The sequence below is a fragment of the Triturus cristatus genome, chromosome 5_1 (genome assembly GCF_964204655.1).
Source record: "Triturus cristatus chromosome 5_1, aTriCri1.1, whole genome shotgun sequence".
Lineage (NCBI taxonomy): Eukaryota > Metazoa > Chordata > Amphibia > Caudata > Salamandridae > Triturus > Triturus cristatus.
Genome location: NC_140587.1, coordinates 1,013,770,469 through 1,013,783,698, shown reverse-complemented (window position 1 = coordinate 1,013,783,698; position 13,230 = coordinate 1,013,770,469). Strand labels below are relative to the sequence as shown.

Sequence of the window (13,230 nt, the reverse complement as noted above, 5' to 3'; positions counted from 1 at the left end):
GCATAACTATTTTAGGCCTAAGGAGGGCCTAAAATAGTTTTGTACATTCATAACTTCACAGTAACGGCCGGCATGATGGGGGTGGGGGTCGTCACGGGGGGTGGAGGCGGGTGGGTAAATTAAAGAATATTATAAAACTTACCATCCTCGTCCTGCAACATCTTCTGGATGCGTTTCAACTCCCGCTCCGTCCTGCAACACCGCAGCTTCTGGATGCGTCCAAACTGCCGCTCCCGCCGTCCTGAAGCTCTCGTCGTCATGTCGTCATCAATGAAAGGCAGCCTCCCTGCCTCCGCTCTGCCAATCACAACGCTGAGGCGCAGTGGAGAGCGCCCCAGCCGGGACCATTTTCACTATGTAGAGTGGGCGCCGTGGGCGGTGCTGCTCGAGGGCATGGGGGGAGTGGCTTGCCCACTGTTGTACATACGGACTGTTTGATCGGCCCCAGGGGGGACCAAACAGTCCCTATGCACAACAGTGGGCAAGCCACTCCCCCCTGCCCTCAAGCAGGACCGCCCACCCCTGATCAGGCACTTCTGCTTTCTCGCAGTGCGAGAAGGCAGAAACATAAATGGTAGTTATTACCATTTATGTTTCTGCCTTCTCGCACTGCGAGAAAGCAGGGGGGCGGCGCCCAAACGCCCCTATGGAGGAGCCGCCACTGATTACTACATAGAAGTAATAAACAGAATGGCTCACGGAGAACATCAAAGCGGCCGTGAAAGCGAAAGTAATAGCGATCAAGCGCGGCACGCGCGCCCGCGCACATGCACTGTAGCTCTAGGCTGGCCATGGTAGCACTTTTTGGAGCCCTCACAAAAAGTCATGCCAGACCAACGGATTCGCTGGGTCAGGCGAGACCTAAAAAATTATTTACCACAATACTTACAGGGTTAACACTACATTAGTGGGTTCCATGCCCCAGCAGTGGTCTAAAAAAGGAAAAAAAAAAAAAAGGAGGGGGCAAGGGGGGGGGGGGGGGGGGGGGAGATCAAAAAGTGAAATAATGTCTGTTTTCAGATGTTAGAAACAACTTCCTTATACCTACAATCACGGTGGAGCCCTGTAAAGGAAACTTTACAAAGAAGTAGCAACCAAAAGGTTTAATTCAGGTTTTCAACAGTCACAGACATAATAAATACACAGGTTGTAACAGGTAGGAAACTGAAAGTACACAGCTCAGAATACCCTTATTCTTGAATTCCCAATCTGCAAAAAGAAAAAACACCCTATAACAATATTTGCCTATGAATGCACCAAAATTGTGGAACTCCGTCAGCCTGCTGTAAGAACAAACCCGTCACACAAAGTCTTCAAAAATTAGATGAAACTGCTACTATTCTAGTACCACTTTACAATCTGATTTACCATATGTTATTTATAAATTCGGACATGTTCTGCCAAGGGACATCTCAATTAAGGTCTTGCATAAGAACAAGGGACACAGTCTTCTTTTGGAAACACACAATTATTTTAATTATATTTTGCACAGCAGGATCGGTTCTTCTGTACATATGGTAATTTCCTCTATCTGAATCAGGGGTGTGGAATTCCTATAGCTCAAAGTTTGGGACAACTGTTTGGACTCCATGACAAGTCTTCATTTCTAATTTGTCCATGGTGCAAGTAGGCACCACCTTCCTACTGCACACACCAGGAGCTGCTAGTTCATAGACTCACATGACAGTTAAAACAAAGAGCAACCGGTTAAGAAAGCCTTTTCCCTATATGCCCAAGGCAGTTTAAGGTATTTCATTTCCCTTTCCACTTTGAAAATAGATATACTCCTGCCCGTGCTGGGACTACATATGATCATTTTCAGGGTGGTAAAGGAAGAGAGGAGTTTGTGAACGGCCATAACCTGATGTGTTTGGGGGCATTCACAAACTAATTAGGCTGAACATGGCTTGTTATGCCCACTCACCATCCCTCTTGTGTTCTTTACCCCATTTACTAACCATTGTCATGGGGTGAAATTATGTGGGATTAAATGGAATTTTGATTGCTAGATCACCTTTTCCGTAATATCAGCCATTCTCTCCTGGAAAGGATCCTTCACTCTCTGATGCCGTTTCTTCCTCCTGATAGATGCACGTCTCAGTGCCACTCATGCATCTTGTGACAGACCCTCCTCACCTGTATACCTTGCTTGGAATGGTAACATTGAATCCATTAATTTGGGGAATATGGCATGCATCCTATGGAGTATGGGGGGTGGTAAGGTGCACACTTACTAATTCCAATGTATCCATGCCTTTGCCATTCAAACTTTTTAAGTGTGCATGCTTACCAATCACGGGGGGGGGGGGGGCTTTTCATATGCACAACCAAGCTGCACAGCCACAAAGTCTATGAATCAAATTAATTAAATCCACTTTTTCAATTTTCTTTTTTATCAACCATGTTCTCTTTTTTATTTTCATAATTTTTTACTCCATTATTCTTTCAATTCGTTTTATTCATATCAATTGCTTGACATCAGTGTTCACAAATGCTCAGGAGCGTAAGTGGGTTGTACAAATCATGATTTTATTTAAAACAACCCGATGCATTTCGGGAAAATATTTCCATTCGTCAGGGGCATCTAAAAAATAATAAATAAACATAAGTATATTTACTCATCTGTGTCAACGCAATCAACGCAGCACTGCACGTTACATGATTTAAAACTGCATTTCCTGTCAATTAAACCATGAAATTCGTCCTTTTTAATTTGAATCACATATTGACCTCTAAGTCACTGCACATACATATAGTGTAAATTCATAACGCTAACAGTCATCATGCCAAATAACACCAATGCTTAGTACCACCTAAAGATCAAATCTAATCGGTTCTCCCCCAATTTTACACTACCCTACGGCTAGATGATCATTTGCATCAATACCTTAACACTGAAAACATGTTCGCTTACCATAAATTGTGGTTCTTCTTATTTCTTGAACCAGACGCTTCTAATATAAAACTTTTTTAAATAAATATGCTCTTTGCTGTCAGGTCTGTTTCCCCGGCATATCGGGCCTCACATGCTTCGTTCGGGTGCAACCTAAATTTGTCGATAACCCCACCCATTTTATATTTTCCCACCCTTCCCAATTATTCCCAGGTGGTTAACCATCGCTGCTTATTCCGGAAAATGACATAAACAACGGACTATGTACATTGCACGTCCCTCCTTCCACCTTCACGATTTTCCTACATAGTGCAACTACATATCCCAAAATGCAGTATTCCCATCTTAAAAAACATGTTTTTTTTTTTAAACAGATTCCTATTTTTAATCAAATTGATCATGAAACATTTTTCATTGTCAGTGGCCCTTGTACTTCGTTACAGTGATACTACTTTATGTCATGCATCATATTTCATCTTTTGCTGAACGTGGTTTGTGAACAACACTTGTTCGTAATAATCCATTATGATGCGAAACCCGACTCCTTCGCCGATCGTGCATCCTATGGAGGCAAAAAGCCAATATTGTACTTCCCTGCACGTGATGAAAAAGTGGTTTACTCTTTATTGGCAGGAGCTATGGAAATGTACCAACACAATTTAATACAATTGTGGCTGGTCACATAATGTTTGTATCATCTCGTAGATGTGTGAACTTGGGGCATATATTAATTTTAGATATTTTGTATACTTTGCTAAAGTTGATACAAAATCTGATGCTGCCACTGGGAACTAAGACTAGCTGCGAGTTGCATATTCTGCTAAGGGGCTCATTAGTATCACCAACAATAATGTTTTATTTCTTTTTGTACCTCCGCTCTTCATGAAGCAGGGTCCTATATTTCAGTTAGTTATTTAGCAATATCAACGCAAGATTTCAAGCAGAATTGTTATACATTGCAACTGTGACCACTCTGGTTGTATACCATGCCGCTGTGATGCCATGATTGTGTGTTTACATGTTTAAACTAATAAAATATGTGTTAAAAAAAATACATCGCAACTGTGAGAATACATAGGTAGGGTAAATTTGTATTATTTAAATGGGTAAAGTGAACTCCACAGACTGTTCAAGTGAAAATATGCCAATATCTAGATGTGACTGGCAGGGACCACATGTTATACGAGGGCACTATGAAGAGCTAATGGTAGGTATCTGCCCAGTGTGTGTCTTGTTGCAAGAGAGATTTTTGCAGAATGATTTTAAAGTTCTGAATTGAGATTAGGGCTTGAATGTCAGACGGTAAAGTGTTCCAGTGAATGGGCGAAATAGGTAAAAGGCTCTAAAGTTGGGTGAGGCACATGTTGGTTTAGGTGTAGTCAGCAGATGTTTAATAGATCAGAGATGACATCAAAGTAAGCAACGCATGTCAGTGAGATAGTTTGTAGTGTAGTTCCTATATCCCTGATAGGTTCTGCGCATTGAAATAACATACACTATAGATTTGACATAGGACTAAGGTCAGTAGGTCTCTGTCGAGTATATTAAACTTAATTACTTGTGTGTGCCAGCTAACTCAGAGGTCACTAGAAACTTCTCCAATATACAAGAAGGGATTAGTCTCTGACAACCGCATAAACAAGACAACTTTGTTTCCTTTTAGAATCGGAACAGTCTCAGAATCGTGGAAACAATAGATAACAGTTTCACTCAGTCAATCGTGCATGCTTCGTTTCTACCGAGTTGCACAGAAATAGAGAGACAGGCGTTTCAATAAAAGGGTTTATTGAACAGTCTTATTTCTCATGCAAGAGATATGAATTGCTACAATCGTAAGACAGACTGCAAAGTACAATATGTACGAGGTTAGCAGTAAGATAAAATAATACTGCAATAGCATGGTTTGCAGCTATGACATATTAATCAAAATACATACATAAATAACATATGCTAAAATGTGATACTCATCTGATGCTTCTAAATTGTTCTACCCCAGTGTACCTAACCTAAGTGCAGTACGAGGTTTGAAGTAGGTGCTATTTCTAAAGTATAGCTAGCTATATTTCAGTTTAGCCAAGAGTTGCCAAAAGTTTCAATACCTGAGAATGAGAGGGGTTAGAATCTCTTTTCTGGACTCGATAGTCTAACCCCCCGCAAGTGAAGTCAGAGAGCACTGGAGCTGGATTCTCTGCGAGGAGGATGACAGCGTCAGGTCAGTGCATCAGGCTGGAACTCGATCTCCTTCCGAACTTGCCGTGGCGAACCGCGTAGTCTAGGTTGGATCGAATCCTCCGGGAACCGCGATTTGCCAGGGCAAGTGCTGGTATATTTATACCTTGATGGTGTCTAGGAATGCCAGTTTTGATGTAAAGGTCGGGCAGAGGAACGTCATGAATTAACCCCTAAGGAATAGATGTTCATGCATACTTAATGAGTTCTTGGAGAAATCAATATTCAAGCTGAGGGAAATTGCTAAAGGCTTATGGGTCTGCTTTTCCAAGAATTCGCTGTGACGTGGATGTTGTAGGTGGCCATGCCTCTATTTGGTTTGTACGGACAATGTCTAAATAAGGGCCGGATTTCTATGACCAGGTAAGGGCAATGTGAACTGTACCTATAAAAGGGCATAAATCGGGAAACCTATATACGGAATCTAAATCAGCACACAACAGGGTGAGGTGAGGCCAGATTGTTTACCGAATTGTAAATTAAGGTTAGTAATTTATATACGTCTCTGTTTTTTGTCACTGAACTACCCTTCCTGGTGAAGCATACCTGGTAAGATAAGGTTGTTTTGTGAAATTTAGAAATATATCTAGTTGGGAGAAGGAATAATTATGGGCATATTTGCTGGAGATATGACAGAGCGTGGCGTTAGCCTCCTTGGCTTAACGCCATGCTCCGCCACTTCTGAAACACAGGGCTGCACCATATTTACAACAATATGGTGCAGCCTTGCGTTTTCACCTGAGCTGGCGCTAATTTTGGCAGCCTAGCGCCAACGCAAGCACCCTTGCACCATAGTGCAAGGGTGTCTGTGTTGAGGGGGAAGGTTGTTTATGTGCAGGAAGGTCTCTCTTCTGCACATAAACAAATCTTTAAATGGTGTTTTGTAACTTCTACGTGTGCTGACTAATGCAGCACACATAGAAGTTGCAAAGCGTCATTTTTTTATTGATTGTTTATGTGCCGGAAGGTGACCCTATGTGCAGGAAGGTGACCCTTTCTGCACATAAACAATCAATGGCCTTTTTCTGTTTCTGTGAGTGCTACACAACACAGCACATAGAAACAGCAAAAATGAGGAGAAACAAAACATTTCTCTTCGTTGCGTCTAACACCAGGTTTTCCGTGGTCTTAATTTTTGCGTCGCCCCATATTTACACTGCCCTTGTAAATTCGGGGGGAGCGTCAAAAAATCAATGGGTGTTCTGGTGGAACACTCTCAGAAACACCCATTGCCCACCCCTTTCACGCTAAGTATAGCGTGAAAGGGGGCCTTATTTAGAAGGTAGCATTAAGCCTTGTTAAGTGATTTAACCCTACCTTGTAAAAAAATAAAGATAAAAAAAAATAAAAGTGACGTGTTTGTGGCAATAGGGGTTTGTAAATATGCCCCTTAGTGCGTCCAACTAGCAAACCATTGCAGTAATTGGGTCTTCTGAAAACCAGTGAACTGATTAGTGATTGGGATGAGTTGAGTGGAATCAGTCAGTGGATTTTTAAGTGTTGTAAGTGTGCAGCTGTGGTTGTGGTAGGGCAAAAAACTTTTAGCTTCATGGTGCTGAAGAAGAGTCTTAGGTGTTGATGTAAACGTAGATTAATCAGGTCTAAAAGAAATGGAGTGGGACATAGGTGGGGCAGGAGGAAAAGAATACCTCTTACGTTTTTGTGGGGATTTAGCATCAACTACCTTGGGGACACCCAGCGACAGGCGGCTGTGAAACAGTATTTTATTGCTTTTGGATGAGGTGTTAGATTAGGACTGTAATCCCAGGGTGACTGGAAACAAGATTGGGAATTACTCAAGAATAGACCGAACCTCAATTACTTTGTTTGGATTCATAACGTACCAAACCGTGCAGGAGGAAAGTCTGACCCGTACCTGGTAGGGATTTCGATTTCTCTACTGGTTCTACTGTAGAGTAGTCTACAATGAAATACCATGAGCTTTAAACAATAAGTGATTCATGATTAAAAGCAGCAGCATAAAGTAAAGCAACTTTGTTTTTCTTTACAGAGGAATCTTATGTAGAAGGTCGAGACTGAGCACATCAACACTAACCCGAAGAGAACAAACTAATCAAAAAGTTCACCTAGAGAGCAGAGAAGTTCTACTGGCATCACAAAGACATACAGTGCCACCAGGATGACCACATAACTGGGTGTTACCACAACTGGTAGAAATCAATGCATGCCAGGGGCTTCTTCTCTGCCCTCAACAATAGAGCTACAAGACTACTATACTGGTATACAGCAATCCGGAAATTCAGTTTAACACAACTTTGACGGACTATAAAGCAAAGACTGATATGAGAACGTGGGCAGTTCCAAGAAAATCCACAGAAATTACTAAAACAGGGACCTGTAAAACTCATATCATGGCAACCTGAAATTGGGGAACGCGATAGGACATTTCTATGCCCTCAAGTAGGTACCCTCTACCACCCTAAACCAATCTTATTCATTACTTAGCGAACATGTAACCAATGCACAAAGAAATCTGGTAACAGTGTGAAATATTGGTCTTAGGACATGGATTATAGAGTGAACTAAAAGCACATTCATTTCATATAATAGGCTACAAATGTCGTTCATCTCAAATACAGCTCCCCTTCAGAAGAAAAGCTTCTTTGCTCCTAAGTTTGTTTTAGTCTGCAGATAGACTTTGTTCACTCTTATGCAACTCTTTCTTGAACACGCTGGAAGATGAACTTTGTCCCCTAATTTGCTCATCTGTTTATGACATGTAGCTGATAGACCACAGAATTAGAAGGTCTTTCCACTGATACTCAATTCTTATCTGCTGAGATGCAACTTTGGAACTGACCTCAAGCTGATATGAGGAATTTCTACTGCTTAGCAATTTTGTATGAAGTCACGTAAGCTCTGCTTTGAGTTGTGTATAAATATGGCAGAGTAAACGTTGATCCGTGTGCATTGTACGCTTGCCTCAGGGGTGTGAGTTGTATATTGTACCCACTAGCGTAATAAATGGCTTTAAAAGTCTGCCTCTAACTCCTCGCACTTTAATTTGTTACTAAAAGCGTAAACATTTGCTTTCCTCAACAGTCACTATGGATGGATGGATGCTTATAATTTCTTGCCATATGGTAATGATTTGCATCTTGGGTGACTTTAACATAGACCATACCTACAAGTCCCACTCTTGAACCCACCAGCCTCTCCAATGACCACATTATAATTAGGGCTCCCGGTTTTATGGTATTATTTTTTTTTTTTACATTTCTGTCTGTATCCATATTTATTTGGGGTTTTGTGAAAAAAATGAATTTGAAACAAGTGTATTCTACATTTATTTAACTGATAAAGATGCACTCATGTCTGAAAAGTTATGGTGAAACACACCAAGATAAAACTATGCACTTGTAAGAAAACCTGAAAATTGTACTATCACCGTTATGCATATCTACTACTGTTTAAGGCTCTGTACTAAAATGTATTTTTTTTTTTTTTTTAACTCCTGTACCTTTCAATCGACAGCTATTGGCCTGGCAATCGTGATTCACAGCATTTAGAACCACTCAAACAACAATGCAATTTCCAACTTTATCTACCTATAAAAATAAATACAGACGGGAAAATGAATTGGTTTTCGTCTGTATTAATCTGTAAAAATGGAAAACAGGGACCCTTAATTATAATTTATTTATCCAATTAAAGACAGTTTTGCGCAGAATGTCTTATACAGATAACCTTTGTGGGTTTCTGTCCGTGCCCTGTAATCCCCAATAAATACTGATATTTAATCTGGAACGCAGAACCCGGCATTGGATGTCAGCTGGCGCTCAACATTTCCATATGGGACCTGTAGAGTACCTCGCAGCAACCGATTAGTGCAAACTGCGCTCGCCGCACATTACACCCAACCATTCCCTCACAGTTAAGCGTTCTGCCATCTGATAATACGCTTCGGCACATTGTCGGTGTGTGAATCACTATAAAATGAATTCACAAGCAGCAGCTTTAAAAGCAAAGCAACCTGATACTTCTAGGCAAGGTTTGCGGTAACAAGGTGTGCATAGCAGACAAGGATTTAGAGGCAGAGTTGAGGAGCTAGTCTTCGGTTGAATTCTCATATGATATAGGGAAAAATAGGATACATTTTGTGCAAACACACACAGAGGTAAGGCCTGCAACTTCTATGCAGAAGTTTCAAGTTAAAAGCAGCTTTAGGCCTCATTAGAAATACAAGCCCAGGCCTCTGCACGAGAAATAGGTCAGAAAAATGCATGTTACAAAGGACATTGAGTTTAGCTGAGCTTAGCAGGTCACACAGTTCACTGAAGTGTCAGAAAATAACCTGCCAGGTCAGGAAATGGCCTGCAGTCACAAAGATAAGCTTATGCATGAAGCGTAGATCATATCTTCTTCCAGACTCGGGAAACCAGTAGCGTTTTAAATGTTGGAACTACAAAAACCACAAACCACAAGTCCATCTGCTAGAGAGACCGAGCTGGAAGGTGTCAATCATGTCTTTTGTAATTGTGTTACTAATGCATGCACACATAGATTAAGCGCGCACACAGGATGGACTGGCCCAGGTGCAAGTTTTGCCCCTGCTCGTAAGTCACTTCAGTTGAAGACTGTTGGACAGGCCACGTGAAGGGCTTGCTCCCTCCCCGCATGACAGGGCCCGAGCCCCGGCCCTCCAGGTGTTACCCACAGAAACAACCCGCACCCCGTCCCCAGACGGGACTCCTGCCCCCGGACCTCTCCGTATCATGGGGCCGAACCACTACCGGCTCCCTCGCCCGGCCCGGCCGCCATCTTGGACACTGCACCACGAGGCCGCGTGGCCTCAGCTCGACCCTAACCCTGGGCCTGGCCAGGCCCCGACATCCAGGCACCACCCTCCACCCAGGAGGTGAACGGACCACTTGGCAGGTCGATGGGAGAAAGAAGTGTCGATGGCTCTCCCCCGCCAGGTGCCGATCGCCCCCCAGCTCCCCCGGGCGCTGGCTCCACCCCCCTGCTGGGTGTCTGGACTCCCTCATCCCGGACCTCCCGACCTCCAAGTGCGAGGGTCCGGACATCAAAGGGCGCCAGACCTATAACTGGGGCAGCTCCAGAGCAGGAAGGGAGTTGTATCCTGGAGTCGAGAGACACCGTGAAGAACTCATCCCTGATGGACTACTGGCGCTGCCGTAGCCCTGCCTTGCGAACTATCGTCCTGCCTGCTGGCGCTGCCGCGGATTCTGCATCCTCCATCCTCGTTGGGACCTGCTGGCGCTGCCGCGGACCGTTGTAACTACCACCTTCACTGGGACCTGCTGGCGCTGCCGCGGACCGTTGTAACTACCACCTTCAGTGGGACCTGCTGGCGCTGCCGCGGACCGTTGTAACTACCACCTTCACCGGGACCTGCTGGCGCCGCCGCGGCCCGTCCATCTAGAACGCCGAGCTCGAGGATTGTGAGCTATCCATCATACCATCTCAGCTACCAGATTGGTAACAAGACTGTCCTGCTACCCCCTTTCCCAACCAAGAGACTAGAATCGAGGGGACCCCTGAGTCCTGACCTCCTTGTACCATTCTATCGTACCTAAAGATTGCTTATAAAGAACGTCAAAACCTTATCTTTGTGTGGTGTACATCTGTGGGGGGGAAGTTACTCGTCTGTACGATCGCTGGAGACGGCTCTCCCCGGAGACCTCTCCCCTTGTCCTCGGCCGACCCTCCCGGTCCGTCTAACAAAGACCACATGTCACACTTATACGATGCTAGGCATGATGGATAAAACCACAGGTCAGAGGTCAGATAAGCATGGCCAAAAAGCGTTAGGCAAAAATATAATCACTTGCTTCACAGGAAAACAGATGTGTGTAAAAAGTTGTTAATAACGTTTTAAGTCTGACAACAGGAAAACCACTGAGAGGTTTTCCGCCAATATGAGATGCGAGGGCCATGTGGGCCATATCTATATGTGTTTTGTTTTCAGGAAACTGTTGTTTCTACTGATTTTAATCTACTCATTTGTGACGTACATCCTATGCTTGTAACTTTTTTCTCTTGTGGTTTGGAGGAATAAATAAAGCTGATTCTAAGCTGGGGCAGAGACATCGAGTTGTATCTCCCTTGAGGTAAACTGATCTCTCCTGTAGTGTGCGACTGATCCTCACTACAATATTGTAATAAACCCATATTCTATTGTTAACTTGTCATTCTTGGTGTTTCTTTAATAGATAAATTTTCCTCTAACACATAGTAGCCTTGTTTTCTAGACGCCAAAATATCTCGGGAACATGTTCCACCACAAAAGTATGTATGATATATTCCGGGTTGGAATATTTTGAGAAAAGTGAAAAAGTCCCCAGAAGTTTGAAGAGGGCGAAGAAATGTAATGTAGTTTCGTTCACGGATGCTGCCTTTTGGGCGGAGCATCGCAAAAAAAAAATCGAAATAGAAATTTAGCGCCTCACCTCTGCCTTTCTTCGCCTCTGCTACTTCTGAGCTTGAGACGGAGCCGGCTAAAGGAAACTTTTTTTCAACCCCGATCCAAATAGATTAATTAACGTTTGAAAAAGGCACAGGTCAAAACTGTTCCTACCTAAAGGAAATACAAGTGGATTCTATCAGTCCTTACCCGTTATAGCAGGGGTCAGAAGGGTTACCAAAAACAGGAAATGGTTAGTACTCCACAGAAGACAGGGACTGCACAACGAGAGCCACGCCATTGTACAAAGCTCTATTTCGATTCCGTTATTACAGTCCACACTGCAACCGTAATGCCCCACCCAGCGAATCATTCTAGCGAGTTAAAACCCATCCCCTATCGTCATTCTCGTACAAGGCTATTGGCCGTACTCAGTGGACGTCAGCAACACCTCCTTTCGCCACACCCTCCATGTTTCTTTACATTTGCCGAGTAGCCAAGTATGTAAACACAATCTGGTCAAGCTCAGATGCAGGAAAGTACTGGAGCAAGGCAGCTGCTACTTATAATACCTACAGTCATCTTGAGACATATACTGCTGACTCGGGTTTAGAACTTGAGTGCTTATTGGTTCGTCAGCTTCTCCTTTACGTGTCAGAATTTATTCATTTAATATTAATATTACGTAAAACATGTTTTACATTAAAAAGCAACAGATGCACATCAGTGTTACTTCTATGTCGGGACCTACGGCTAAAATTATGCATTATTTTGCTTCAGTTTATTTTACTCATCTGCTGTTCGGAAGTTTACTTTTGTAATAAACAATGAACTACATTTCCCAAGAACACGGGAAAAGTAACAAGCATTTGCAATGCAATAGGTCTCGCATTTATAAGAGTTTGAGCTATTGGCATTGTAAAATTACAATGCCTTTTATTTATGTTTTGGTTTTAAAACAAATAAAAGGCATTGTCATTTACAATGTCAGTAGCATAAACTCGCATAAAAGCAGTGTGCGGCGTGCAGCAGTGTGCGGCGTGCAGCAGTGTGCGGCGTGCAGCAGTGTGAGGCGTGCAGCAGTGTGAGGCGTGCAGCAGTGTGAGGCATGCAGCACTGTGTGGCGTGCAGAGGCGTGCAGCAGTGTGCTGCGTGCAGCAGTGTTGTGCAGCATGCAGCAGTGAGTGATGCAGCAGTGTGCAGCAGTGTGTGGCGTGCAGCAGTGTGCGGCGTGCATCAGTGTGTGCCGTGCAGCAGTGTGTGGCGTGCAGCAGTGTGTGGCTTGCAGCAGTGTGTGGCGTGCAGCGGCATGCAGCAGTGTGTGGCGTGCAGCAGTGTGTGGCGTGCAGCAGTGTGTGGCGTGTAGCAGTGTGCCGCGTGCAGCAGTGTGTGGCGTGCACCAGTGTGTGACGTGCAGCAGTGTGCAGCGTGCAGCAGTGTGTGGCGTGCAGCAGTGTGTGGCGTGCAGTGGCATGCAGCAGTGTGTGGCGTGCAGCAGTGTGTGGCGTGCAGCAGTGTGTGGCGTGTAGCAGTGTGCCGCGTGCAGCAGTGTGCGGCGTGCAGCAGTGTGTGGCATGCAGCAGTGTGGGGCGTGCAGCAGTGTGTGGCATGCAGCAGTGTGTGCCGTGCAGCAGTGTGTGCCATGCAGCAGTGTGTGGCTTGCAGCAGTGTGTGGCGTGCAGCAGTGTGTGGCGTGCAGCGGCATGCAGCAGTGTGTGGC

General features: G+C 44.1%; 1 protein-coding gene and 1 long non-coding RNA gene across 6 annotated transcripts in view; both read right to left on the bottom strand.

Moving 5' to 3' along the window:
• Window positions 1–11,872, bottom strand: part of LOC146832794 (TGF-beta receptor type-1-like) — a 1,867,988-nt gene extending 1,856,116 nt beyond the window's left edge. For 3 of the 5 annotated variants that reach the window (XM_085606114.1, XM_085606113.1, XM_085606115.1), the window contains exon 1: window positions 11,721–11,872. In XM_085606114.1, coding sequence (XP_085462240.1) covers window positions 11,721–11,811 — 91 coding nt within the window. In that variant the 5' untranslated portion in view covers window positions 11,812–11,872. The remainder of the gene's footprint in view (window positions 1–11,720) is intronic. The other 2 variants (XM_085606116.1, XM_085606117.1) reach the window with 1 other exon arrangement.
• Window positions 2,509–3,040, bottom strand: LOC146832795 (uncharacterized). Its single transcript, XR_014961607.1, has 2 exons — window positions 2,915–3,040; window positions 2,509–2,584 (listed from the first exon to the last, which is right to left on the bottom strand). It is a non-coding gene; the product is annotated as an uncharacterized LOC146832795 (long non-coding RNA).
• Window positions 11,873–13,230: the final 1,358 nt, after the last annotated feature.